Raw genomic sequence first — 27,656 nt, 5'->3', positions numbered from 1 at the left:
ACTAGGTCTTCAAAACCAGGTCTGTATTTTGCAGTTACAATACATTGCCATGTGGACAAGGCACAATTCAAGTGCTCAGCAGCTGCGGCCAGTGGTGACCATGTTGGACAGTGTAGGTTTAGATATTCTTCTACCGCTTACCCTTTGGAAACAATCTCTTCTGGCCCTCCTCCTACCACTCCAACCATTCCTTCTCAGGGCCCCATGTCTGCTTCCTCTTCCAGCCCCTCGTATGCTGTTGGTGCTCAGGATCTCGCCTTTGGCCATTCTCTCTCTTCACCTTACACCCTCTCCCTGATTCATATGTCCCACCTACTGGCCATGGTTCCTAGGGTTCTGTGTCTGAGTCCCACCTCTCGGCTGAACCTCCAGCTAGAATGGCCAACCCACAGGCGTCCAGAGTTTGACATGCCAAAACTGAGCTCCCCATCTTCCCTCAGAAATCTCCTGTCTCAGGCGGTGCTGACGCCAAAGCAGGACGCTGTTGTCCCACCTGAATTGCTCCCCCGCCTCATCCCCTAGAGCTCATCAGAGGCAGTGTCCTTGAAGCCGGCGTCGTCCGTGATAGTCTATTCACCTTCACTTGCGCTTCCCTCTGCTCCATTTCATCATGCCCTCGACTTTTCACCCGTATAGTTGACTGCTCACCTAAAACAGCTGAGTCTGGAACTGTACCTCTATTTTGTGAAAAGGGCCTGTGTCGTAGGCCTCAGTCAAGAGCATTTTCAAGGTGGAAGGCTCCTCTCAGGATTGCCCATAGTTCTGCCTGATCCCCTTCTTTCAACTCCACTTCTTCACTGAGCAGCTCTACAGACTGTTCTGGAAGCCAAATAAATATTGGATTGGCCGAAAAGGTCATTTGAGTTTTTTCCATGTGATCTTATGGAAAGATCTACATTTGACAGAATCCAGTTCCTTTTGTTTTGAAAATAGTTCTCATGGCTTTGGAGACTTTTCCTAAACCTGGACTTATCCTAGAGCAGAGGTTCTTAATTAATGCCTCTCTCAGTCTCAACCTGTCTCTCTCATACTACAGACATCTTTAAAAATATGATTAAAGCATACCTCTTTTGCCTAGAAAAATGTATGCATGCACACACAATTTGACATGAATGCCAGGGGTGTCACTGAATCCCTGAAGCCCATTCATAGGGGAGACAGATCTTGCTAGAGGACAGTCCTAAACCAGTGCTCAAATCATCCCATTTCCACCTGCAACCAGGATCCAGGGTCACTGGGTTTCCCAAGACATTTTGAAAACTCTTAGAGCATTTTAATAACACATCTTGGAATCTGAAGAATGCCACGCTTCCTCCAAGGACACTTTGAACATCGTTGGACTAACAGCACTAAAAACGATTCCAAATGTGCATTTCTTGGCTAAACGTAGCTGAGTTTCTCCACACCCACACCTCTCTTTATAGAAGCTGCTTGGAATGACTGTTTCTCACCGGTTCTCTGAGCCTTCCCCCCAGTCGGCTCTCACATTGCACTTCTCTCGGGTGGTGACTGACTTCCATAACCTCCTCAGTCGTTTCAGAAGCTGCCCAGGAGCCTTGGCATTGACCCCTCACCCGTACAACTCAGGTCATCGTGTGCTCTGTTCCACCCCTCGCTCTGCCAGCCCAGCACCCCAGTGCGGGGCAGTGGGCAGGGAGGTGAACGCCTGAGCACAGGCCACCCCTGGGGCCTGTCGTGGGGTGACAGCCCGTGCCACGGTAACACTCCACACACCTTCAAGTGAGTCGAAGCTTTCTCTTCCACGGCTGAGCTGCTGGGCTATGGGATTGCAGGTAGCACTGACCTGTCATAGTCCTTCTGTGCCTAGAGGGAACACAGGACCTGGAGTGGCGACTCATGGGTGTGGGGTGGGTCTCCAGCAGCCGCCCCCCCTAGCACTGGGCAGGAAGGGAGCTGCCTCATTACTTAACACCGAGTCACAAGCTTGAGCTTGCAGGCCCCTCACTGAGGTTCCCACCTCCACCCTCTTTTCCTTGTACCCTCTCCAAGCGCAGGCCTGATCTTCCTCCTCTCTCCTGATTATCCAGTTCGCTTGCTCTCTTGGCCAGGTTCCCTCCTTAAATTTTTTCCCAATGGAAACTTTCTGCTTTGTTTCCCAGAGTCTTTTCACAGCCCCACTTGCCCTGTGAGACCCCTTCTTGTCTCTGCTCCTCCCGCCTTCGGCCCCACCCCATCACCTTCCCAGCCCTACACCTCCCTGCAGATTCCCAGTCATGCTCACGGCCTTCCTCGCTCTCCATCCTGTGTGCCAGCTGCGAACAACCAACTATAAAGAGTTTATTGGACTGAAAAGTGAGTGAATGTTCTCACACGCTCTGCTCTTTCCCACCTCAGCAAAGCTTTTCAGAGTCACATTTCCAAAGGAATCTGAATCTGGAAGGATTTAGATCCACTGAAAAATACTAAACCTTCAGGGTTTGGCTGTGGTTGAAACTGTTGGCAGTCCCTCTCACGTCTGATGTTACGAACCCTGTTTATAGATGCCTGGAAAGAAGCCTTTAATGCTTGTATTGTGTTTTAACTTGCTTTCCTTTGGAGGCAGGGAATTGTCAAGTAAGTATGCGCAGCACTCTGCCAAAGCCCAGGTGTTGGATGAGCACCTAGAACTAAGCGTTCATGCAGAATTCACAGCCGTGGAGGGTCTATACTTAACACTCTGCTGAATTTGCCACAATGCAGGTTTCTGCCTTTTGCCCCCTCATCTTCAGTTTTGAAGCAATACAGCTGTAAACATGCTTGTGAAATAAGAAAGAAAACATTCTGAGATTGCTTTACTTTTCAGTTTTTTACTGAAAATCAAGGTGAAAAAAGCATCAGATTGCCTCCACGTGTATATATATACAACCCACTGTATATATAAGTACACAGTGTTTGTGCTTGTATGCATACTCTGTATACACTGTATAATATGCAACATATTATACAGCCCGTGTATGCCCTGAAAAACGAGCCCTGCGTGTAATCTCAGATTCTGCCGTATGAACCGTGCTCTAGTTCCCCTGGCCCCTTGCTCCCATCTCAGACCTTGGCTTGCTTTTATCGTACACGCAGACACTCTTAGGTGGAAGAAGAAACCCACGGATGTCATTTAAAAGTTCCACTAAAACAGAAGAAAGAGCAGATGTCCCGGGAAGCGATAATTACCATGCATGCAGTCTAATTGTGAGAACCGCCTGCCCCCAGCCTCCCGCTCTTGCCCAATTTGGCAGCGGTGATGTCAGCCGGGGGTGTCGTTTGCAGAGATGTGCTCTCTCCCTATTCTTTGGTGCTGACAGTGATGCCATTTGGTCCAATTATCACTTATGATTACATAACATGTTTTGATTGAAGAGCTTCTGAGAAAATAAAGCTACCTTGTTTCTCCTGAGCACAAAAATGCAAGCCGTTCCAGCAGGCACGCTGCCCTCCCGAGAAACGTTGCGAACTATTAGGCTAAATTATGAGTTGAACTTGATTCGGAAACAAAGTGACCATTGTGCCTGACTCCCACCGACATCCAGGAGGATGTGATTGTTTTTCTGACCACAAGTCCCTCTCCAGCGCACTCTAAACTAATCAGAGGCCCCCTGGCGCATTGGCACAGCCCAGAGAGTGCGCGGAAGCAGTGACAAGGCCTCCTTTTTTCTCCCTATCCTGTAGGCGCTTTAGTGCAGAGTTTGCCCAGAGACGCCAGGGTATGAGCTTTCTGAATTTGGTAGAGCGGTGCACTCTTTCATTTCTGTTTTAGTTCTTTGCTGGCATGTTCGGGAAGCATGGTGTGTGCCACACAGGAATGTCTGTTCACTTGGACGATGCTTGTGCATGAATGAGGTGGTTGCTAGTGCAGCCCTAAACTGTACTAAGTTTCTCACTTGGCTTTGTTTGCTGCTTACAAGGGGATCCAGGTAATCCTTTCTCTTTATGTAGCCCCCAAAGCCAGAGCTAATGAACTGAAACATGTGGCAGGAGCTGGGCCCTTCCCCTGCCCCTCCCAGGGTCTCTAAATGCGGAGAAGTCCCATTTGAGGGAAGCTCGTGGTACCCAAAAATTGCCCTCCTCTTATAGGAGTCCTTGAGGGCTTCCCAGTTAGAGAAATTTCTTAATTAAAATTGGAGGCCCAAATCTGCAGAACTGAGCAGGGAAAAACAAGCTTTGGTGTGGTGGTAGCAGCTGAATGCAGACCATGAGCTTGCCCTGAGGGGTAGGGCCAAGGCCTTCATCCTTTGCTTCCTATCTGCCCTTTGCGTGGCAAGAATGACCTGGGCACTTGACCTTCAGGGCCGGTTCCCCAGCCTGGCCTGAAAGTCCTACTTCACACCACACCAGGATCTCTGAGCACCTAATTCGGAACAGTGCATCCCCATCTGAAAATGCCCAGTGGATTTAGGAAGTGCAACCCCTTCCTTCTCAGGCTTAGATGCCTCTTTAGTTTTAAAACCAACCCCTCTGGCTCATGCGTTCTTCCTGGCTCCCAGGAGAGAGGGACTAACTCTGACTTCTATGCCTTACGTGTAGGGAAGTTCAACTCTGTGCCTGTGAATCCAGGGCCCAAAGTATCAGAAGCTGCTTTTCCTGGAGGCGGAAGAGGGGCTAGGGAGGGCCCTGGACAGGACAAACCCGGGGGTGTGGGGTCCTCCGAGTAGGGGAGGACAGAGAGAGCCTGGCATTGGTCTTAGCTGGCTGCACTGGACAGGCAACCTTGCTGCCTTTTATTCAACACTTTGCTTCTTTTGGACACTCTCTGTTCCAGACCACCCGTTAGCAGAGCGGCTCCCCAGCCTGAGAAGCTCCAGAAGAACAACATCACCAAAAAAAAGAAACTGGTTGAGGTGAGGAGGTCACACTATTTTGTTCTTCCATATGCCGTCGATGTTCTAAGATCTGCCCGGTGGACATCACCACCTGCAAGTCCCACGGACACCTTCAGGTTACGCCAAGGGAACCAGCTGGCTCTCGCTTCTCCCGTCCCTTCCACACAGCACTGTGTTCCCCAGCAACGTCCAGAGTCACATCTCCTGGGTCATGTTCCTTCAGCCCCACCACCAAGCCCTTTGGTTACTAACCCCAAAATATCCTGTGTCCTTCAGACCTGGTCCCTTTTCCCTGTACCTAGTGCCACCCAGGGGAGCTTATTCACCACCTCTAATGTCACTTGTCGGGTGCTGGGTACTTTCCTACATATTGATACTTCCCACCGAGTACTTCACACATTCCTCGAGTCTACAGGGTAGGTCCCATTATTGTTCCATCTTACAGATGAGGGTGCTGTAGCTCAGAGAAGTCTAGTGATGGGTTAGGTCCCAGCCCCGGATCACTAAGCCAGTGAGTGGAGAGGGCTTTGAACTCTGCTGTCAGGACCTGAGGATGAGAGCTCCGGGCTACCTGCTGATTTCTGAGAGGGCCCTCCTAACTGTTCTCGCTGCCTCCAGACCCGTCCCTTTCCTCTCTGACACATGCCCCGCTGCTCACAGAGTCAGCTCTTGACAATATAGCTCTTCTCTCTCCACCCCGGCTTTGAGACCCAGGAGGGCCCCACTCTCCCGATGGGATCCACGATCATGGTTTCAGAGCCTTACCCAGGAGCCCTCGTCCTAGCCCGTCACCTGAGATTCTCCGCAGCAACTCATGTCCCTAACCCCGAAGCCATCGGTGTTCTCTGAAGCTGCCTGGGACTTTCGGGCCCCTGTGCCCAGAAGCCTCCTCCTCTTCCCTCCCCACACCCCGTCGTTCCCCGCCCTTCTCTGTGCAGCCTTCTCTGGTGCTCCCCACCCTAACCCTCCTGCCCTCTACCCACCCCACACGCCCTCCTCCGCAGCCCTGCCCCACACTCTGCTGCCACTACTTCACGCTCATCTGTCCCCGACTACGCTCGGAACTCCTTGAGGCCAGGAAAATCGAAGTGAAATGTTTGTTATTAGAAGAGGAAAATATGTTGGGGGGAGAGGGGTGATTATCATGGAAACAGCACAGGTCAGGAAATGCAGCTGAACTTCAGGAAAGACGGGGTTCGGAAATGGAAAGGCTGTCAGCAGCCAAGACCGTGCCTCTTTCTGCCCAGCGGGGCCTCGTGGGAGCCTGGTGCATCCTTCTCTTCTCCTGCAGACTTCTTGAGCCACTTTAGTAGACTGTGGTGCTGTCTGATGCGGGCATTTACATCTCCTCAGTTAATTAGGCAGCCGAGCCTACCAGCATCCCAGCTCTAAATTCCTGGGGGAAACTATCTAATTGGCCCAGCTTGAGACAGTTGCCCATGGGACTGGGGATCACATAGTACACACATGCTTTCTGGGAAGCACATGGTGAGGGGAGAGACTCGGGGTGGGGAGCTGCTAAGGAGGAAAAGAACTTTCCGGGTGAGAGATTTAAAAAAAAAAAAAAGAGTCATATAAATCGGAAAGCTCCTGATATATGGGCTAAATGGGTGTATCAGCTTGACGAAAGGTCATGGGAGATTGTGAGAGCAGGGCCTCATTGTGCCAACTTAAGGAGTTTGGACTTTATCCCATAGGTAGTGAAAGTCAGTGCGTGTTTTTGAGTAGGGACGTGTTGTGGTATTTTAAAATTAATCTCATGTTTGTAACTGGCAAGCTTTGGAGAGAGAAAAGGCTAGAATCAGGGAACCTAGAGGAAAGGGACCCACATCTTCTCAATCTTGGATCAGTCCCCACATCCCACCCCAACCAGCATGGTGCCCAGGACAGGAGAGCTGCCAGCAATGACAGCCAAGCCATCACGCGGAACTAAGAACAGGTCTGATCTGAACCAGTCACTGCTCTTTGTCCTGGAAGATGAGACAGGAAGAAGAGAAAGACTGTAGGGGAAAAAAGAATGCAAATGATATAGAAACTTTGTAGGGCAAGCACCCAGCAGCAGAATGAGCGTGACATTCACCTCAGTGTTCTGCTTTGCAGTCCCTGCTGTATCCGAGGGATCAGAGCAAAGAGCCCTGAGCCACCCTTCAGCTCACCTCCAGGAGTGCCCGCCAAGTTGCAGATGTGCAATTTCAGGGCAGCCTTTACTGGGCATCCCTTCGATAGGCTTTGCCTCACCTGAGAAGCAGGGAAGCAAATCCGGTTTATTTAGAAAGTTAGTTGTTCAGTCGTGTCTGACTCTTTGCAACCCGATGGGCTGTGGCCCGCCAGGCTCCTCTGTCCATGGGAGTCTCCAGGCAAGAATACTAGAGTGGGTAGCCATTCCCCTCTCCAGAGGGTCTTCCTGACCCAGGGATCAAACCTGGGCCTCCTGTATTGCAGGCAGATTGTTTTCCATGTGAGCCATTAGTCACTTAGCCATGTCCGACTCTTTGCAACCCCATGGACTGTGGCCCCCCCAAGCTCCTCTGTCCGTGGGATTCTCTAAGCAAGAATGCTGGAGTGGATTGTCATTCCCTTCTGCAGAGGATCTTTCTGACCCAAGGATCAAACCCGGGTTGTCTTCATTGCAGGCAGATTCTTTACTGTCTGAGCTACAGGGCTCCTATCTGAGCCATTAGGGAAGCCTTATTTAGAAAACTCATTGTAATTCTATGTGTGAGGCTGCCCCCCAGCATCTTGGGGAGCTAAAGAAAGGGCTGCCCTGTATCCCCACCTGGCCGAGGAGTGAGTGGTTCCTGTGCTGAGTGGCTGTCCCCACAGTGCGGGTTTGTTCCTCTGCTCGTACTTCCCCTAAGGGCCCTTTCATCTTGTGTGGGAGTGTAGGAGCTGGCTCTCGACCACGTGTTTGGCTACAGAGGCTTTGACTGTCGCAATAACCTGCATTACCTGAATGACGGTGCCGACATCATCTTCCATACGGCCGCAGCCGGCATCGTTCAGAACCTCTCCACAGGTAAAGGGGTTGGGAGAAACAGTGGTTACTGTCTGAACACAGACGTTTGTTTTAGCCCTTTGTGCACTTTCCCACTGGTTATATGCCCCATAGCTTAAACTTGCTCTACCCTTCAGAGCCATTCCACTCCATTCCAGACTGGTGCCCTTCAGTCCTGGAAGATTCTCAGGCCCATGTTCACAGAGTCAGACCCGCTTTCTCCCTGCCTCTTGCCCAGCTGCATCTCATCTCAGCCCCTGGCAGGGAGGTGGTGTTTCGTTCAGCTCCACGGAGGCTGAGAGGGATGGAGAGAAGCCAGAAAGAGGGTGTGGAGAGCAGAGAAAGCTTTACAGACAGTAACCAACAACCAAGCAAGGGGGAGAGGGGTGGTTTTCTCATTGATTTCCAAGTCACCAAATTTTTTAGCAGCTCAGGTTTTCAAGTTTTGCCGGGTTCAAATATTTAACCAGATTCACAAGGAGAATGAGAACTGTGAAATAATTAACAAAAATTCCTTAAATTTCCCTTATATAGAATTTAACTATAAATTTAAAACTCATTTTTAAAAGAAACAACTGAAGCAGAAAGAATCACTCAGAAATTAAGAGACACCCCTATTTTTACCACAAGATTTAAATATGGTAATATGTTGCACTCATCTGACACACTAGTAAAGTAATGCTTAAAATTCTCCAAGCCAGGCTTCAGCAATACATGAACTGTGAACTTCCAGATGTTCAAGCTGGTTTTAGAAAAGGCAGAGGAACCAGAGATCAAATTGCCAACATCTGCTGGATCATGGAAAAAGCAAGAGAGTTCCAGAAAAACATCTATTTCTGCTTTATTGACTATGCCAAAGCCTTTGACTGTGTGGATCACAATAAACTGTGGAAAATTCTGAAAGAGATGGGAATACCAGACCACCTGACCTGCCTCTTGAGAAACCTATATGCAGGTCAGGAAGCAACAGTTAGAACTGGACGTGGAACAACACACTGGTTCCAAATAGGAAAAGGAGTACGTCAAGGCTGTATATTGTCACCCTGCTTATTTAACTTCTATGCAGAGTACATCATGAGAAACGCTGGGCTGGAAGAAGCACAAGCTGGAATCAAGATTGCTGGGAGAAATATCAATAACCTCAAATATGCAGATGACACCACCCTTATGGCAGAAAGTGAAGAGGAACTAAAAAGCCTCTTGATGAAAGTGAAAGAGGAGAGTGAAAAAGCTGGCTTAAAGCTCAACATTCAGAAAAAGAAGATCATGGCATCTGGTCCCATCACTTGATGGCAAATAGATGGGGAAACAGTGGAAACAGTGTCAGACTTTATTTTGGGGGGCTCCAAAATCACTGCAGATGGTAATTGCAGCCATGAAATTAAAAGACACTTACTTCTTGGGAGGAAAGTTATGACCAACCTAGATAGCATATTCAAAGGCAGAGACATTACTTTGCCGACTAAGGTCCGTCTAGTCAAGGCTATGGTTTTTCCTGTGGTCATGTGTGGATGTGAGAGTTGGACTGTGAAGAAGGCTGAGCGCCAAAGAATTGATGCTTTTGAACTGTGGTGTTGGAGAAGACTCTTGAGAGTCCCTTGGACTGCAAGGAGATCCAACCAGTCCATTCTGAAGGAGATCAGCCCTGGGATTTCTTTGGAAGGAATGATGCTAAAGCTGAAGCTCCAGTACTTTGCCCACCTCATGTGAAGAGTTGACTCATTGGAAAAGACTCTGATACTGGGAGGGATTGGGGGTAGGAGGAGAAGGGGACGACAGAGGATGAGATGGCTGGATGGCATCACCGACTCAATGGACGTGAGTCTGTGTGAACTCTGGGAGTTGGTGATGGACAGGGAGGCCTGGCGTGCTGTGATTCATGGGGTCGCAAAGAGTCGGACACGACTGAGCGAGTGAACTGAACTGAATATGTTGCCTTTATTTGCTTTATATCTTAAACTTTTTTCCCTCTCAAATTCTAATGGTCCTTCATAATTCGGTGTAGCTAATGCATAGATTTTTTTTTAAGATAGTAAAATCATTGGGCACATAAAGATTTGTCTTTTGAGGGGAGGACCTTGGAATTTCTTTGTTTTTCTCAGTCTTCTAGCCACGTGTTACCAGGTTAGTAGCAAAGTGCTGTTTCCTTGTATTAGATGCCGTCACTCACCTCTCAGTTCCTGTGTGTCTACAGTGGCCACTTGGGCAGTCAAGTCAGCAAACCGTTTTCTGCAATAGATGATAAAGCTTTTCTTGTCCTTTCTTCCACTTGCGACATATGACTTAGGGCTTCAAGGGATAAAACCATCACCCTTGCCATCCAAATACCCAGTAGGTTGGCGCTTTGATAGATAATTAAAAGGGATTTCCCAAGCATTTTCCTAGTGTAGTCTTTCCTTTCTGATGAGTAAGTGGTGCCATTTTGGTCAGTAAAGCACTGTCTCCAGCACCCCCCACCGTCCCCCCAACACCCCGCCCAGAGGAAGAGAGTGAGAAGCCGTGGGTCCTGGGCCGTGGGAGGAGGAAACTTTCTGGGCCCTGGAAGCCTCTGCACGTGGCCTGCGCTCTGGCTGCACCCAGGATGCGGGAGGATTGAAGGGAGCCTGTGTGTTAGATCTGGATTAGATAACAGGTGCTAGCTCTCCTAATCTTGGGACAGAATGTGTCCAGGTGACAAAGGTCCCCCACTCCCCAAGGACAATTCTGTAAGAGAACTGGGCGCTGTTAGCTCTCCCTTCTACCGGGCATTTGCCAAGCCTCCTCACAGAGCCTTGGGTCTACCCTCAGAGCTTATCTGTGCCCCTGCCCACCCTGCCCCGTCTCTCCTAGGGAGCCAGAGCTTCTACCTGGAGCACACAGACGACATCCTCTGCCTGACGGTGAACCAGCACCCCAAGTACAGGAACGTGGTGGCCACCAGCCAGATAGGTAGGAGGGGCCTGCCAACGCCAAGTGGCTCTCCTCTGAGCAGAGACATTGATTTATTGATTTATTGGCAGCTCCTGGGGCGGCAGTGGGGGGCGGGGGAGGGGTCACTGATATCCACCCTCTCTCGATGTCGATGTTGAGTATTTGAGCCCTGGTTGAATCTGTGTTGTCTCAGTTGCCACATGCAGTGATCCTGACTCCAAGGGACCATTAAGTCAGACCAGAGACTCAACATCCAAATAAACGACCCCCAGCCCTGGGGGCTGTGGGAATGGTTTTTCAGAGCCCAGGTTCAAGTGAAGGGCCCTGGAGGTTGTGCTCGGCGAGGGTGGATTCTGCTATGCATGCCTGACTCTCCTTACCCTAGGGAACTGCCAGTGGCAACTGGGCACTGATTCACACTGGTGGTGAGTGGTGGTTGTTGTGAACTTCACCATTTCAAAGGCAGTCTTTACAAACATATCTTGCTGCTTGTTTTCACTGAACCCATGCCCATTGTTTTAATTTAATTTGGAACTTTGATGCTGGTGTTAAGTGCCTCGCTCTTAGAAACATGACTTATTTCAGCTGTTGTTTTCCCTTGACGCTTCCTCATTGCCATTGCTCACCCAATGCAGGTGATATTGCGGAGACCCCAGGTAAGGCAGTTCCATCCGTGAGTAGTTTGAATCTGCACAGCAAAATCATGTCAATCTACCATGTTTGCTGACTGTATCTGGCTGAGTCGCAGATACAATTCATTGACCTCACCGATTTCCTTTGTATCAACTCCACCTGATACGGAGTGTGTGTGTTGGACGTAAGCACCCTTAGGTCTCTGCCTCTGAAAGCACAGCTGGCAAGTGTTTCCCCTTATCTCTCACCTCCGGCCAGGCCAGGCTGTGGGTCTCTTCAGTTCAGTTCAGTTCAGTCGCTCGTCGTGTCCGACTCTTTGCGACCCCATGAATCGCAGCCCTGTCTTTATGACGCCCCTGAGCACTTGTCATAGAGGCTTTTAGGTGGGCGTCGGTGCTACCCATGCTCTGCTGATCTCCAACCTCAGCTCTTCGTCCTGCCTCCCATGCTCAGGGACGACACCTTCCATCCACGTGTGGGACGCCATGACCAAGCACACCGTGTCCATGCTGCGGTGCTTCCACTCGAAGGGCGTCAACTATGTCAACTTCAGTGCCACCGGGAAGCTGCTGGTGTCAGTGGGTGTGGACCCCGAGCACACCATCACCGTCTGGCGCTGGCAGGAGGGTAAGGGAAGCGGGCTTTCTGTCCCTCTGTGGGGCTTGCTCGTGGTGTGGGCTGGGCTCCAGCCCAGATCTGCCTCACGCCACAGCCTGCCGTCAGCACCGCTACACACCAGCCTGTGGAGTCCTGGAGAAGGTGCTGGTCAGCTGCTGCTGTATCCTGAACCCTGTGGCCCCCAGAGTCCTGGGCTGCACAGTGAAGGGTCTTTGGGAAAGTGGCCCAGGGCTGACTGCCTTCCTCCTCAGGCAACAGGCAGCACCCTCCACTATTTCTGTCCTAACCACCTTCCTACCCAAACTTCCCAGTCTATCTGGTGACCCTTGGATCCTGCTGTGGCTTTGGCACCCTCGTTGTCTTATTACAGGAAATGGGATGGGTTTTACCACCATCGTCTCAGAAACTTTTTTTTTTTACATTTTTAAAATGGGGATTCACCTTATAATTGAGGTTTACATTTAATGGAACAAGATTTCTTTCTTGTCTTCCCCCAATACACGTGCACACACAGCCTGCTACTAAATTTACAGTCTTCTTTGAATCAAAATTAGGCAATCTTTTGGGTATATTCTCTCAGTTGGCAAAAGCAGATCCAATTAGTTAAGACATTAATGAGGTCCATCTCCAGCCCGGCCGCCTGTATCTGGGGCATACCCAGCCAGGCACGCACAGAGGTGGCACTTCTCCAGATAGGACTTCGAGTCCCATGATCTCAGCATCTTCCCATGGCAGGGCCATGAGAGGGGACAGTAAATGAGCCCAGCGGGAGGGAAGTTCCACTCCCTCCTGAGCCTCCGTCTGAAGAAAAGAGGCTGGGGACCTGCAGATATTTATGATGGGATTCGTCGTGTTCCCTCCATTTCTCATGTTCTTGTTCATCAGTGTCTTGCATCCAAATGGCCCCATAGTCTGTATCCTTGGGATGCAGGTCATTGCTTGTGATGTTACATGATCAGCTGATTAGACTCAGCCTCAGAGGAGAAACACAGTGTCGTTACTGATAGACTTATAGTGTCTTAGAGCTGGAAGGACTTAGAGAAGCCTTCCTCCCTGGTCAGGATCCATCCCATGGACAGATCCCTCCAACACATTCCTCGCAGGCTTCTTTCCATTTTCTGCTCAAATGCTGTCACATATGCAGCCAGCATCACTTCCTCAGACAGCCCACCCACTGTTGAAAGCCCTTTCTTAGGTGAGGGTGTAACTTGCTTCATAAAGCCTTTCTGCTATGGCGAAAGTGAAAAGTGAAAGTGATGTCGCTCAGTCGTGTCCGACTCTTTGCAACCCCATGTACTGTAGCCTGCCAGGCTGCTCTGTCCATGGGATTTTCCAGGCAATAGTACTGGAGTGGATTGCCATTTCCTTCTCCGAGGGATCTTCCCGACCCAGGGATTGAACCCGGGTCTCCCACATTGTAGACAGACGTTTTACCATCTGAGCCACCACGGAAGTCTGCTATAGTACTAACTGTATTCTCTGCGGTAGCCAAGAACATGTCTGTTCCTCATTCATTAGAAGAAGGTCATATCAACCCTGTACACAGTATCATCCTTTTCAGCTCAGGCTCACTCTCCCAACGTCCTGTCTGTCCCTCTGGGCAGTACCTGCTCTGGCCCTGCCACAGTGTATTCTTACCCTGCCTCGTGGTCTCCTAGGGCCCCTTCTGCCCTTCAAGGGTGCATTGGTAGATCCAGGACTTTTAAATAAGTTCCCAGGATAAAGAGAAGACCTCTCTCTGGTAGTTTTCTCCCATTGTGTTTGTTGGAAGCAGTGCTAGACCTGTATAGAAGGGTTCTGAGCCAGTGATAGGATCTAACAGCTGACACCAACCACCAAGGCTTCTGAGCTGAGCATAGCCTGGCCTCACCCGACTCTCTCACCCTCACAGGTGCCAAGGTTGCCAGCCGAGGGGGCCACCTCGAACGCATATTCGTGGTGGAATTTCGCCCTGACTCAGACACACAGTTTGTGTCAGTTGGGGTCAAACACATGAAGTTCTGGACCCTGGCAGGCAGCGCCCTGCTTTACAAGAAAGGGGTCATCGGGTCTATGGAGGCCGCCAAGATGCAGACGATGCTGTCCGTGGCCTTCGGTGCTGTGAGTTCCAGCAGAAGCTTCCTGAGAGGGAAGCCTGGACCCCTGGGCACGGGCATGCGGTGGGCGGGTATATGCTAAAAGCTATGAACAACAGGAAAGCCATTTCCACGGGCTCTCCTTCATTGGACTATTTGCAAGCACTGTTTTGTTTCCTTAGCATAAATGAATGAGTTGACTATATCATTCCCCTCAAAATGTTAATTAGAAAAAAGCAGAACCCCCCACCCAAGGCTGGAGGTTCATTATTCCAGAGACACACTGACTTGCAAGCCCATTGTGTTGAGCTCGATAGATGCAGAAGCTGAAGGACATTTCCATCACCAGACTGCATCGCTGCCCCCTGCCCTCTCGTACCACAAGTCCCCTAATGACCCCCTTGCACAGGCTGTGGGTGGCTCTCGGGCAACAGGAGCTGCCCAGGGACATTCTGGAACACAGCCAACTCAGTGTGGGTTTACCTAGCCAGGTAGATGAGCCCAGGAGAGTCTGCTGGCAGGCTGGGGTTCCGCCCAGCCCTGCAGTCACCGGGGGCTGCTCCCAGAGTGGAAGTGCATTTAAAAGCAGAGCTGTGCTTAATGGGGAATCAACTGTCCCCAGAGCCAACTCAGCAGAGTGAATTGCAGAGCTGGGTGATATCCTTACTGTGTGCTCTTTGTAGGGTTCTCTTTCCTTCCCCTGATACAGAAGGCTGATCTAAGCTGTGTGTGCACTTCTCTGGCTACTGTTTCTTAGCACTGGAGCAGGTGGCTGGGAGGGGGCCCTCTTGAGAACCGCAGCCACTGTCCTGGTGTGGAGGGTGTCCCTCTGTTGACAGAACAACCTCACTTTCACGGGTGCCATCAATGGTGACGTCTATGTGTGGAAGGACCACTTCCTCGTCCGGCTGGTGGCCAAGGCTCACACAGGCCCCGTCTTCACCATGTACACGACCCTTCGGGACGGGCTCATCGTGACTGGCGGGAAAGAGCGGCCGTAAGCCGGAGCTCCTCTGGGAACAGCTGGTCTTTTGTCATTGTCTTGGGAGAAACGGACAGAGGCATCTCCAACCTGGAGAAAACGCAGATTTTCACCCTCTTGTTTCTTCTGTATCATGGAGATGAGTCTGCCATCTCTCCAAGAGGGCCCTGGGTCGGAACCTTCAGAAGTAAGGCTCAGAGAGGCAGAGTCCTGTAGCTTAACGACTGGACGGATGCTTTTGAATAGCCCTGGTGGCTCTGCTGTCCATCAAGTGTTACTGCCAGCAGCTCTTCTGGAGGGGTGGGAACGGTGAGATGAGGGGAGAGACGTCCAGTGGGGACTGTGACCCTGTGGAGGCCAAGTACTCCTCTTCATTGTCCAATCTAATGTTGCAAATTCAAGGGGTTCTGGTGGCTCATCAGCAAGACCTGTGACAGGGGCCACCCCAAGGGGTTGTCCTGCTGGGCCCCAGGATGTGGGGCCTGGATCTTGAGGAGATGGCAGGGGGAGAGGGGAGTGGAGGGTCCTGGGCGGTCTTCGGACAGGGGCCGACCTGCCAAGTTCTTGATCTTTTCAGGACCAAAGAAGGAGGTGCTGTGAAACTGTGGGACCAGGAGATGAAGCGCTGTCGGGCCTTCCAGCTGGAGACGGGGCAGCTAGTGGAGTGTGTGCGCTCCGTGTGCCGCGGCAAAGTGAGCGGGCCGGCCAGCCTTTCCTCAGCCACACATTTGCCTGTACTGGGTGGTGGTCAAGTCCTGAGAACAAGGCTCCTGGGTGTGACTTAGACTGTGGAGGGAGGCAGCTTAGCAGAGTGGGACAGACCTGGATGCAAAGTGGCTCACCCAGGAGAAGTGGCTGTGTGACCTTTGCTCTGTTACTTAGCCTTTCTGTGTCCAGCTCATGGTGATTGTGAGGACTGCACGAATCCTCAGTCCCCGGGACCTTTCATTATGCCTGACACATGGTCGCAGTCAGTAGATGTCAGCTGCTGTTGTTATAGACACAGGGATATTAGGTAGTTTGCCCAGGCCCAGGGGTTCACAGCCAGGATGGGGAAAGATAAGGACCACCACACTAAGGCATTTGGTCAGATGCTTCACTAAATATCACACACAGCTGTGGAGTCTGGCTTTTGTTTTTTAAATATGGAATATCCAGGCTCTTGCCCAGTATGCCAAATCAGAATCTTAAGGGTAGGGCCTTGGCTTTGATATGTGTGTTCGTTTTTCCTTTTCTTCTTCTTTTTTTTTAATTCCCCAGGAGATTCTAAAGCACTTGAAATCTCCTGACCTCTGTTTAATACCTTGCATTTATATGTTGGAATTGGTATCAGTCTACAAACTTGCTTTCGAGATGCTCTCCATTAAAAAGGCAAACCTGAGTCTACATAATTGTAAACTGGGAATTTTGGTTTTAAATAGATACACGATAGTCATCTGGAAGGGAAGGGTAATTAGATGAAGGCAGAATGAGGTCTAGAACCTGGAAGTCGTCAGGAGATGGATTTTGTTCAGTCTGAGGAAGACCTGAGCAAGAGTTTGGGCTGTGCTAGAGCAGAAGTTAGCTGCCCTGCTCTGCAGTGAGCTCAAAGTCACTGGAACATTCCAGCAGAGACGAGAGGATGGGGGACTTTGGGGGACTTCTTCCCAAAGGGCTGGAGGGAGAAAAGGCCTAGTGGGGCCGGGGGTGTCACTTAAGGATGGCGAATTTGTTGTTAAAAACAAAGCACTCCTGACTCTTGCTGTTTTAGTACCAGTGCCAGCGAATGCACTTTCCCAAGTTGCTCTGATTGTGTTTTATTATTATTTTATATTTTGACAAAATCTAGAGAACATAAAAGGTACCATCTAGCCATTTTGAAGCATACAGTTCATTGGTATCATATACATTCACATTGTTATGCAGCCAGCAGCACCATCCCTCCTTGGGACATTTCTCATCCTGTACAACAGAAGCTCAGCATCTATGAAATAACACGTGCCCTACCCAGGCCCTGGCAACCATCATTCGACCTCCAGGCTCCATGCATTTGACTCATCCGGGAATTTCGTATGAGTGGGATCCTACAGTGTTTTTCTTCTAACAATGTTTTGATTACAACAGGGAAAAATTTTAGTGGGAACCAAGGATGGAGAAATCATTGAAGTTGGTGAAAAAAACGCTGCTTCCAACATCTTGATTGATGGACACATGGAAGGGGAGATCTGGGGCCTGGCCACACATCCCTCCAAGGACATCTTCATCTCCGCCAGCAATGACGGCACAGCCCGCATCTGGGACCTGGCTGACAAGGTGAGGGGCAGACCCTGCCTGGGCTCGGAGGCCCCAAGTGGGGTGAGGGTAAGTCCAGCCAGGGTCAGGCCAGTCAGAGATGGGGCATGGGGTTGGACAGGAGCTCAGCCACAGCGCAGCAACTAAGTTAGACTCATAGTAAAGAGAAGTCCCGTTCACACTCACCCATTCTGTATATATCTATTAGCTATATGCTTCTATGAATATTTATAGTACAGGAATAATCTCACTGAGAATGCTTTATTCTCTTGTCACAAAAGAACCCAAGAAACTAAACAAAGAGAGAAATCATGTCTTCCCCAGATGGGGAAGAGAAAAAAATGATTTAAAATGTCAGATGTTCCCAAGTGGAACATTTCAATCAAAATTCCAACAAAGTTACTCTTAGAGTTTGGAAAAAAATTTAAAATACAAAAAATTTCAAAAAACAGATCCATCTGGAGTAAAAATGTAAAATAGCAGAGAATAATCAGGAGTAGGGGAAGAAAAACTGATGTTTACCAAGCCTTAGCTGATAGTAAAAAAGTACTTATGTTCTAATAGTTAAAATACTTGGTTTCATTACAAAATGGCTTGTAAATATTTCAGTCATATTTTCAGTGTCAGGATCATGGAACAGACTTGGAGAAGCCTAAGCTAAGTGTGGTTGTCATACTCAAGTTGGAAGTGAAAAGAAAGTGAAAGTGCAAGTTGCTCAGCTGCGTCCAACTCTTTGAGACCCCATGGACTTTACAGTCCATGGAATTCTCCAGGCCAGAATACTGGAGTGAGTAGCCTTTCCCTTCTCCAGGGGATTTCCCCCACTCAGGGGTCGAACCCAGGTCTCCCACATTGCAGGTAGATTCTTTACCAGCTGAGCCACAAGGGAAGCCCAAGAATACTGGAGTGGGTAGCCTATCCCTTCTCCAGGGGAATCTTCCCAACCCAGGAATCAAACTGGGGTCTCCTACATTGCAGGTGGATTCTTTACCAACTGAGCTATTAGGGAATCCCCATACTCGTTAGTTTGTAATTATTGATTATGTTTATTAACACCCACTACATACCAGATGTTTCATAAATACCATCACTAATGCTTACAACAACTTTACAAGACCAATATTAATATCACTTCCTTACACATGGGGCTTCCCCGATGGCTCAGCAGATAAAGAACCTGCCTGCCAATGCAGGAGACAACAGGAGATGCAGGTTCAGTCCTTGGGTCAGGAAGATGCCCTGGAGGAGGAAATGGCAACTCACTCCAGTATTGTTGCCTGGAGAATTCCACGGACAGAGGAGGCTGGCAGGCTATAGTCCACGGATCACAAAGAGTCAGACATGACTGAGCATGCACACACACATACACATATACACATATGGGAAAAGAGAGGAGCAACTTACCCAAACACACCCAGCTAGGGACAGAGCCAGGATCCGGGATCTGAACTAACACATGCTGAAGCTCAAACTGTTTCCCCTGAACAAGAGGTTAGCAAGCTGCAGCCCGAGGATGAAGTCTGCCTGCTGCCTGCTTCTGCAGTTAGCTGCGCTTTAGCGTTTACATCAAAGCCCATGGCTGCTTTCGTGCTTCACTGGCAGAGCCAAAAATATTTACTGTTTACTATCAGACCATTCACAGAGAAAGCTCACCAGCCTCTGCTTAAACCACAGTCTCCCCAGCTGCTCAGTCAAAACACACTGCCCACCTCGGGGCCTCCCTAGAGGTGACCTGGGGGCAGGATTTCCCCTGGAGACTAGCTGAGGTGGCCAAGAGCTCAGGGTATTACGTTGTGTCCATGTAGAAGCTGCTAAACAAGGTGAGCCTGGGCCACGCGGCCCAGTGTGCAGCCTACAGCCCGGACGGGGAGATGGTGGCCATTGGCATGAAGAATGGAGAGTTTGTTGTCTTGCTGGTGAACAGCCTGAAAGTTTGGGGGAAGAAGAGAGACCGGAAGTCTGCTATTCAAGATATCAGGTACATAGCAAGTGGTCTGGGCAGGGAGGAGAAAGGCAGGCATTCATTCTCCCTCCCCATGTTTCCCGTTCCAGGAGGCTGGGATGAAGAACTCACATATGAGAGGGTCCCTTTCAGTGAGCCAGCTCTGGTAGGAGATCCTCTCACACGTTAGTTCTCAGGCACTTCTTTGCTGATTCCCACGAGTGTGGTAAAAACTTCTTGTGAAGAGCCTTCTATAGAAGGCTGCACACACCCATTTTCTTTTTTCCTGGCGGGTTTGATCCAGAGGAGTGGTCAAATTCCTTAGACTGTTGGAGAAGCTACCCAACCTGACCTTGAGCATGGGAAGTTCGTCCCAGAGCAGACCTCATGCCTGACTGGCCCCAGACAGCCCTCCTCACAGACGGTGCTCTTGAATTGCTTTTTCTAGAATCAGCCCAGACAGCAGATTCTTAGCCGTTGGTTCTTCTGAACACACAGTTGACTTCTATGACCTCACTCAGGGCACAAGTTTGAACCGCATCGGCTACTGCAAAGATATACCCAGCTTCGTCATTCAGATGGATTTTTCTGCAGATGGCAAGTACATCCAGGTGTGCTTCGGCTTTACTGATAATAGTATAACCATTGATATACTATAAAGTATATATAGTATAACCGGGGTAACCATTGATAATATTACTGTGAGTAATATTACTGTTATGAGTAATAGTATTACTCACAACAGCTTAGGTGAAACCAGGGCTGACTGTTCGCCAGGCAGTGTGTTCACAGGAACCCCTTAAGGACGTTGCTTTTCCTATTTTATACCTGAACAAACAGAGGCTTAAGAATTTAAGAAAGTCAAATAGAATTAAAAATAGAGTTATTCTTCAGTAGGAAAGCAGGAAACAAGCCCCAATCATCTTGAGCTTCTCGCCACCGCCCCTTCAAAGCTTCCTAATTCCTAGTTCCCAGGGCTGCACCGAAGCCTGTGTTGCCTCTTACACTTCATCTCAATTCCAAATCCCATGGGTAGTGTGGCCCCTCCACCCTTGGAACCTAGACTCCAGACCATGACCCTGGAGTGAAGGCCCTGGGGGGACTGACCCACAGCGAGGGATCAAGAGGGGTTCCACTCGTGGCCCTGAGAACAATGATATCTCCAGCACTTTGAACAAATATTATGCATTTGTGAGCTGGCCAGGAGTCAGGTAGTCATTTTGAAAGGAGAAGAGGACACGTTCATTTGTCAAGTGTGAACTGAATCAGGCGCTGCATTAGACTTCTGAAGGTGGAGGAAACGGGCCTGATCCCTGCTCTCCGGGAGCTTGCCTTGTTGTGGACAAGAGGAGCATTAAACTCATCACACAGTGTACCCATAATAAAATTTTGATTATGTGCTGAGAAGGAAAAGCACAGTGCCCTGTGGGGGCATTTAACAGACACTGAGTTTAGATTGACTTGCCCTCCCTGAGGTGCTGTTCACACTGAGGTCTGCAGGGTGTGCAGAGGGCAGCCAACCAAGACAGCGGAACGTGGTTCCAGGCGTCCGCGTGAAAAACCAAATGTGGGAAAGATTGCAGCTCGTTCCTGAACAGCAGGGAAATTGGGGTGGCTGGGCCAGCACCGCAGGGGGACAGGGGGCTGGAGATGGAGGCAGCAGCCATGTGCTGGAAAATGGTTGGTTTCCTCTAGAAGGTTCCCAGAGAAGCCAGGATCAGGTCCTAGATACTTCAGAGATATATCTGTGTTGGCTGTTGTCCATGAGAAACCTTGCTTCAGTTCTTTACTGAAGGACCTTGCTTCCCAGAGAACAGGGATCCCCAAGTCTGAGCAAGTACCAGCATCCCCTGGAGGTTTTATTAAAATGACTGCTGGGCCCCACCCTCTTCAGGGTATCTGATGGGGGGTCAGGGGTGGGGGTCCAAGAGTGCACATTTCTAACAAATTTCCAGATGCTGCTTCTGCTGGTGGAGAACCACAGTTGGCGAACCACTGCCTTAGAACTTTGGAAAGTAGCAAGAAAATGGATGGGAAATGCCATGCTTGTGTAGACTTGGCCGCAGGCTGACCACAGGCTTTGCAGGCTGGAGCTGAACTTGGGTTTGGTGGAAAGGTCTGGGGATGTGGAGGTTGGGAAGCAGTACATGGGAAGGGGAGTCCTTTGGGCAGAAAAGAAAGAACATTGATGGGCATGGCTGCCTCCCGTCTGCAGGTGTCCACAGGAGCCTACAAGCGCCAGGTACATGAAGTTCCCCTGGGGAAGCAGGTCACCGAAGCTGTGGTCATTGAGAAGATCACCTGGGCCTCCTGGACAAGGTGACTGCAGGAAAGGTCCCAAGGGAGACTACTCTTGTCCCAGCCTCAGCCTCAAGTTTGTGTGGGGCTGGGATCAGAAGCAGCTCAGAGATAGCTCTTTCCCTTGGGCAGTCGGTTGGGAAGGAAGCTTCTAGCTCCCAGATTGGGCCACAGGCTTTGATCTGACCTGGGCTTTTGAAATGCAAAGCCCCTCTTGTTGTGTAATCTGTCCCACCCATCCCCAGCTCCACCCAACAAGTTCAAAGGAAAACCATCTCCCAGCTCTTGGCCAAGCCCCCTCCAGTACAGTGAGGCCTTCTCCAACCCCTGGGACAGGGAGGGAAGGCTGGTCACCAGGGAGCAGGGTAAGCAGCAGGGTCCTGCCAAGTCAGAAGAGAGGAGACCACCAGCCTGGGAGCTTAAAGGAGCCCCCACTCTTCAACCAAACCCACACATACCCAGAAGCATTATGAGGAAGAGGGAGAGAACCAAAGAAGGAGGGAACTTGTCTTCTGGGATGAAAGGGGCCAGAGGCAGAGAACAGCAGGAGCTGGGGCCAGTGCACAGAGGGGTAGGGGACAGAGGAGCCATGTGACCACACTGACTCTTCCTCTCCTCCCCGGGAGAGGATGCCTGACTGCAGGAAGCCTTGTCACACACCTCACACCTCTTCCTGTTGGAACAGCATTCTGGGAGACGAAGTCATTGGCATCTGGCCGCGAAATGCAGACAAGGCTGACGTCAACTGCGCCTGTGTGACCCACGCAGGGCTGAACATCGTCACGGGAGACGACTTTGGGCTGGTGAAGCTCTTCGATTTTCCATGCACAGAGAAATTTGTGAGTTTCCCTTAGAGTAACTCCCTGCACAGCCTCTAGGCTCTCTGACGTTGTGCATTCTCCCGGAGATTGTGGCCACATGGACATGACTGTCTACAGTCTAGCACAAGAGGAGTTTTGTCACAGCCCTGGGGAGACTTGGCCACCCCTAACCTTTTTCTCTCCTTCACAAGGGGGTGTCTTGGAAGCCAGGATGGGGGTGAGGGTACCGAGCAGGGCAAGAGTGAGGCAGGAAGCCATGAAGGGCTGGCTCCCAGAGACGTCCAGACCTAACAGGCACCCCGTGGGTGAAGGGAAGCCTGGGGAAGCGGAGCAGAGTCCTGGGAGTGGTCCAGGGTTGCTGAAGGACAGGCTCTCTTAGTCACCTCCATTCCCTTTTGCTCACAGGCCAAACATAAGCGTTACTTCGGTCACTCAGCTCATGTGACGAACATCCGTTTCTCTCATGACGACAAGTATGTAGTCAGCACTGGAGGAGACGACTGCAGGTACCAACCTGATTCATCCGGCTCTGCCCCGAGGCCTGGCCTTCCCCCCTACCATCCCCACCTCAATTGTCAGCTCCTCCCAGGGACACAGGAGGGGCTGGTATGGGAAGTGACCAAGAGATGCAGTGAGGACTTCCCCAGTGTAGGGTATTTAGTCTCCAGTGACCCCAAACCCTAACTGTGATGGGCCTCTGTCCCCACTAGGTTGGCCTGGGATTGGAGTGAAGCCAAGGGCAGGTCAGAGCTACTCTGAGCATTGCTGGTTGGAGGGGCAGATGCTGAGAGACCCAACCTCCACGCGGCGATTTCAGTAGGAGCTGTGGGCTGTTGCATATAAGCAGGAGCTTAGAGTGATCTTGATCCACAGGCCTTGTAACTCAGAACTTCCAGTTCATCACTAGAGTTCTTACATGGATGATTAATCCGCAACTCTGTGAGAGGTTTATAAATAGTAATATTGGGCCTCAGTCACGCAGAACACATTACCCAATTTTACACGTGAGATCAGACAAGGAGTGAAGCCATTAGGACCAGTGCTGGTTAGTAGCCGGAGAACCTCCACCAGCTGTGTGGACTCCTAAACTGGGTCTGCCCCTAACTTTCACCACTGCTCAGTGAGAAACAGGCCTCATGCTCTGGGAGGCATGACTGGTCTTCCGAGCTTTTGGAAGGACCCCCTAGCAGCCTACTCCAGAGATGCTATCCAAGGAGCTCTCTCGTGTCCCTCCACCAAGGGCCTTTCTTATTTGGAGTGTGGGGGACCAGCACGAGGTCATCTGAAGTCATTCAGCTTCTCCACATCTCATGTAGATGAAGAGCTTTACAGAAACATGAATACAGGTTTCTGTTCAGTTGAGGATTGGGCTCACAGGGACATCAAGAAGAAACGCACGCATTTTTAGTAGTCTGAGTAAGGTTGTGGAAAAGGTACCTATAGAGAATTTTAACCCACTTTCTATCCAAAAGCATTTTGTAGAAAATGGCCCCAAAGGATGCTTTCTGCTGCCCCCCCCCAGAAACACCCATCTCCAGGCCACTGTGTCAACTGCCGCAGGCACTGAGAGCCGTTGGGAGAGGGCCAGCAGCAGCTCCCGGGGTGGGGAGGGGCGGGAGGACCCCCATCCACAGCAGCACCAGCCAAACTGTAAGCAAGCAGCCACGGGAGACAGGAGCTAACCTGGAGATCTGAGGGGGCTATCAGTCTTTATAAAGGGCTTGGATGTCACCTTGCCAACACAGGGCCCCCTCGGCCCGGCAGCCATGGGCTCCTGTCACCCCTGGCCCTGTGCTCAACACTAGAAAGAACTCTCCTGCTTGAGTGGAGCTGATAAAACCTCTTCAGTGGTAACGAGAGAGAAGTGTGAAGTCAAGCTGCCAGCAGTCCTCCCGTTCAGAAGGGACATGCTGAAAGAGCCAGACCAAACAGATAACATAGACCTTAAAAAAAAACAAACCAACAGACCTTTAATTGGTGGCAAGATCCCTGGTTTGTCTTCTAAAATTGAAATCGAAATGTTCAGCCTGAGCTTGACTCTGGAGCTCTTGGCAAGAATGACTTTTGTCACTTGACAATAGTTATGATGTCCAGCCCTGCAAAATGTTTGGTCTGTCTTTTCAGTGTATTTGTGTGGCGATGCCTGTAAATGCCAGAATCCGCTTTCTTGCTGCCGCCAACGGCTGGCAACCACAGAGGCCATGACGAGGTACCTCCTGGCTGCCAGCTGCTGGGAAAGGTCTACGCCGCAACAAGCTACATGAGCTCCAAGTGCTGATGAAATGTGACTGCTCCCATCACCTGGAGCTTCCAAAACTGGGATGTCAAGAAGGAAGGTCAGTGCTGACGTGTTAAGACTGCTTGCCTCTCTTCCTGAGACTAAAAACTACACGTACTCACTACACTGACAAAGAAATCCTATCTGATAATGTAGCCCACTGACAAAATTTAAAGCCTCAGTTACCCTAACCAATATGTAGCTTTTAATTTGCATCAAAACTTTTACAAAAGATGTTTTGCTATTATGTTTCTATATACTTTAAAAATGTTCATTTTTACAAATAAGGAAGTTGAACAGGACAGCTTAAGTTAGATTCACTGACATACTAGAAATACTGATAGCCTCTGTTCTCCACATTTAGCTTTCAAAACCAAATGAGCCATGTATGAACAAGTTGAGAAACTTAATTTTTTTAATGTTTTGTTTGCAGAGTTTTATATCCATTAAGTGCCTTTGAAAGCTTCCAGTTGTGTGGGCTGCTATCTCACCTCCCACAAATTATCTCATATGGTGCTAAAACTTCAAAACTGAGGAGGGCTACAGGATCCCAGCAGATTCCTGGTCACCCATGTCATGTGTTTAGGTCAAGGCTTCCCAAAGGAAAGACATTAGTTATGTGCTTGGGAAACAGTGGCTATTTGAAGTTGAGCAGCAAAGAAACTTAAGTTCAGGTGTTGGAAGATGGGTGGGTAGAGTGGGTTTCATTATACTGCGTGCCAAACCCACAACATCCAAAATATTTCAAATAAAACAAAACTCTACTACAAAATAGAAGAAGAAGGGGGGACAAAAAGCTCAAGTAGGTCCAGGAAGATGAGCTGATTTATCCTACTGAACCTAAAATGGTAATAGAGGAGGTGCCTGGAGGCTGCGCTGGGAGGGCCACTCCCAGAGTGGGGTGGACTTGATTCCAGTGGTGTGCTTCAGGTGAACGGTACAGGTCAAGTCTGGATTCAAAAAATCTCTGCAGAACAAATTTCTAAGCCCAAAGCGGTATTTGATAACTCAAGATTATAAAAGAAAATAATGTAGCTCAGAGTTGGCTGGATGACAGAATGTGACTTGGCCAACAAAATCAGAATCACCCTGGACCACCTGCCATCATACTTGATGCTTGCTGACCACTAACAAGAGGGGCTGATGGTGGCAAGTGCGGGAAGGCAGGCTGGGGACAGACTGGGACTCTGAGCACATACATTGTACCAATTAGACCTTCTAGTCAATGAACTAAAATTCTGGATCTTGAGTTACTGGCTATTTTCAGTTGTCAGTTTAGAGGACTGGTGAAACGAAGCATTTTCAATTAAATAGATTAACATTTACCACAGAAGTGCTTCAACATTCTAAATGGATTAGATCTCTCATTAAGCTATTTTTATATGCCAGTTTACTAATGCCTTACATTAATCCACTGATAGGTTGTTGGGCCCACAGTTAGAGTCCCTATGCAGCCCTAATTCTGTTTTCCGTATCCATGTGACTGGTGATGCTGAGTGATAACCATGTCTGCCTATATTGTACACTGACCTTTCATACTGATTGAATCTTGCATTGAAATAACTATGTGAAGAACAAATTTATCAATGATGATATATGTACACACTGTATTTAAAGAGCAATAGTGTCTATGTGTCAAGAAAAGTTCTTAAATCTGATTTGTAAACATTTATATGGTATGATTTTATGTATGTTCATAAATCCTGCACTGTATTCCATATGTTAAAATATTGGTGCATGAATTTATTTTCAATTAAAGTATAAAAAATACGTAATTTAAAAACATTTTGGTATGTGTCAAATAGATTTAATTATGTAATAAACATGGCTACACTGAGCTTAAAGCCTTTCTGGAAGCGCAAGCCAGTGCACACACTGGTGGAGGCGAAGTCTACCCTTTGTGTCTAATACTTTCATTCTACAGCAGGTTCATGAAACCAAAATACGAAACATCTTTTAAGTCTATAAGCTTTATTGATACTTTGCTTTTACAGTTCACAATGCATTCCACAGATTTAGTTCAGTACAGCTTAAACCACAATTGTATAAATCATCATTTATAATTTCTTACATAACAATGTTTGATATTTGCAAACATTTTTGGAAGCATTAGATTCAGTCCAGAGTCTGTGATAAAATTAACTACAGTAAGTCTGTGCAATGAAGTTTATGTTGCGGAGTTCTGTTTGCATGGCATCGGTTTGTGTTGAAAACAGATGGTAGTGCGCCTAGAAATGTTTTTTTCCTAGCTTATGTGCTTTGGAACTACACACACAAAACCAATGACAGAAGTATCAAGCACTGTGGGGCAGCTGGAAAGGTAAAGGTCTAAGCTTTGTGAAACACTATATATAGATATATATATAATCTATATTTACTTATATTGGCAATTAATACAACAGTAAATTTCACAATACACCTAGAACATACCAGGAAAGGCGAGCTTTTTCACTCCTGCCTTGGTGGTATGATCTCGTCTAAACATTTCATTTCAGAAAATCTGCATCAACCTACACAGACCGTACACAGTGCACAAACTGTGAAAAGGGTTATTTCTTTCAGCTCCCCTTTCTTTGCAATTCCCCAAATACAGCAAGACTACCTGCGACAAAGTGTAATATACAGCTTTCTCAGATCTTTGTTTATTCACCAGTGCCTCATACAGGAAAAACAAATATGATTACGATTTAAATCCATACATAGCAGCTTACAATACTTAAGATGATGAACACAGGGCAGTCAAGACAGGTCATTTTTCCTCAGACACTGCGTTGCTAAAAATAAAGATCTGTGAAACTGCACTGCAATGTCAAGGCTTTGTTCTTCCCTGACCCTCCCCAATGGAATCAAATGAATATCCCCTTTAAAGATAAACTCCTATTGTTAACTCTTTCAGGCTTTCTCATTCAGCTTTACGCTTCAATCCAGGGATTTTTGCTTGGATTCTACAAATGAGAAGGAGGGGGAAAAGGTCAGTGTAAATACTGTGGATTTACAATATTTTGTTTTCTGCTTCTTAAAA

General features: G+C 48.9%; 2 protein-coding genes across 5 annotated transcripts in view; one reads left to right on the top strand and one right to left on the bottom strand.

Annotated features, from left to right (window-relative positions):
• Positions 1–24,601, top strand: part of EML6 (EMAP like 6) — a 288,057-nt gene extending 263,456 nt beyond the window's left edge. The window contains exons 28-41 of the mRNA XM_068970681.1: positions 4,751–4,829; positions 7,698–7,827; positions 10,636–10,734; positions 11,803–11,976; positions 13,859–14,067; positions 14,882–15,039; positions 15,602–15,716; positions 17,128–17,316; positions 19,101–19,273; positions 19,686–19,848; positions 21,453–21,556; positions 22,221–22,374; positions 22,762–22,862; positions 24,481–24,601. Of these exons, the coding sequence (XP_068826782.1) occupies positions 4,751–4,829; positions 7,698–7,827; positions 10,636–10,734; positions 11,803–11,976; positions 13,859–14,067; positions 14,882–15,039; positions 15,602–15,716; positions 17,128–17,316; positions 19,101–19,273; positions 19,686–19,848; positions 21,453–21,556; positions 22,221–22,374; positions 22,762–22,862; positions 24,481–24,505 (1,873 nt within the window). The 3' untranslated portion in view covers positions 24,506–24,601. The remainder of the gene's footprint in view (positions 1–4,750; positions 4,830–7,697; positions 7,828–10,635; positions 10,735–11,802; positions 11,977–13,858; positions 14,068–14,881; positions 15,040–15,601; positions 15,717–17,127; positions 17,317–19,100; positions 19,274–19,685; positions 19,849–21,452; positions 21,557–22,220; positions 22,375–22,761; positions 22,863–24,480) is intronic.
• A 2,011-nt stretch (positions 24,602–26,612) lies between these two features.
• The window catches only part of RTN4 (reticulon 4), a 74,182-nt gene continuing 73,138 nt past the window's right edge, over positions 26,613–27,656 (bottom strand). For all 4 annotated transcript variants that reach the window (XM_068989152.1, XM_068989160.1, XM_068989168.1 and 1 more), the window contains one exon: positions 26,613–27,579. In XM_068989152.1, coding sequence (XP_068845253.1) covers positions 27,537–27,579 — 43 coding nt within the window. In that variant the 3' untranslated portion in view covers positions 26,613–27,536. The remainder of the gene's footprint in view (positions 27,580–27,656) is intronic.

This window comes from Capricornis sumatraensis, chromosome 1 (genome assembly GCF_032405125.1).
Source record: "Capricornis sumatraensis isolate serow.1 chromosome 1, serow.2, whole genome shotgun sequence".
In the NCBI taxonomy this organism is placed as follows: domain Eukaryota; kingdom Metazoa; phylum Chordata; class Mammalia; order Artiodactyla; family Bovidae; genus Capricornis; species Capricornis sumatraensis.
This window is presented reverse-complemented; position numbering and strand designations above follow the sequence as displayed.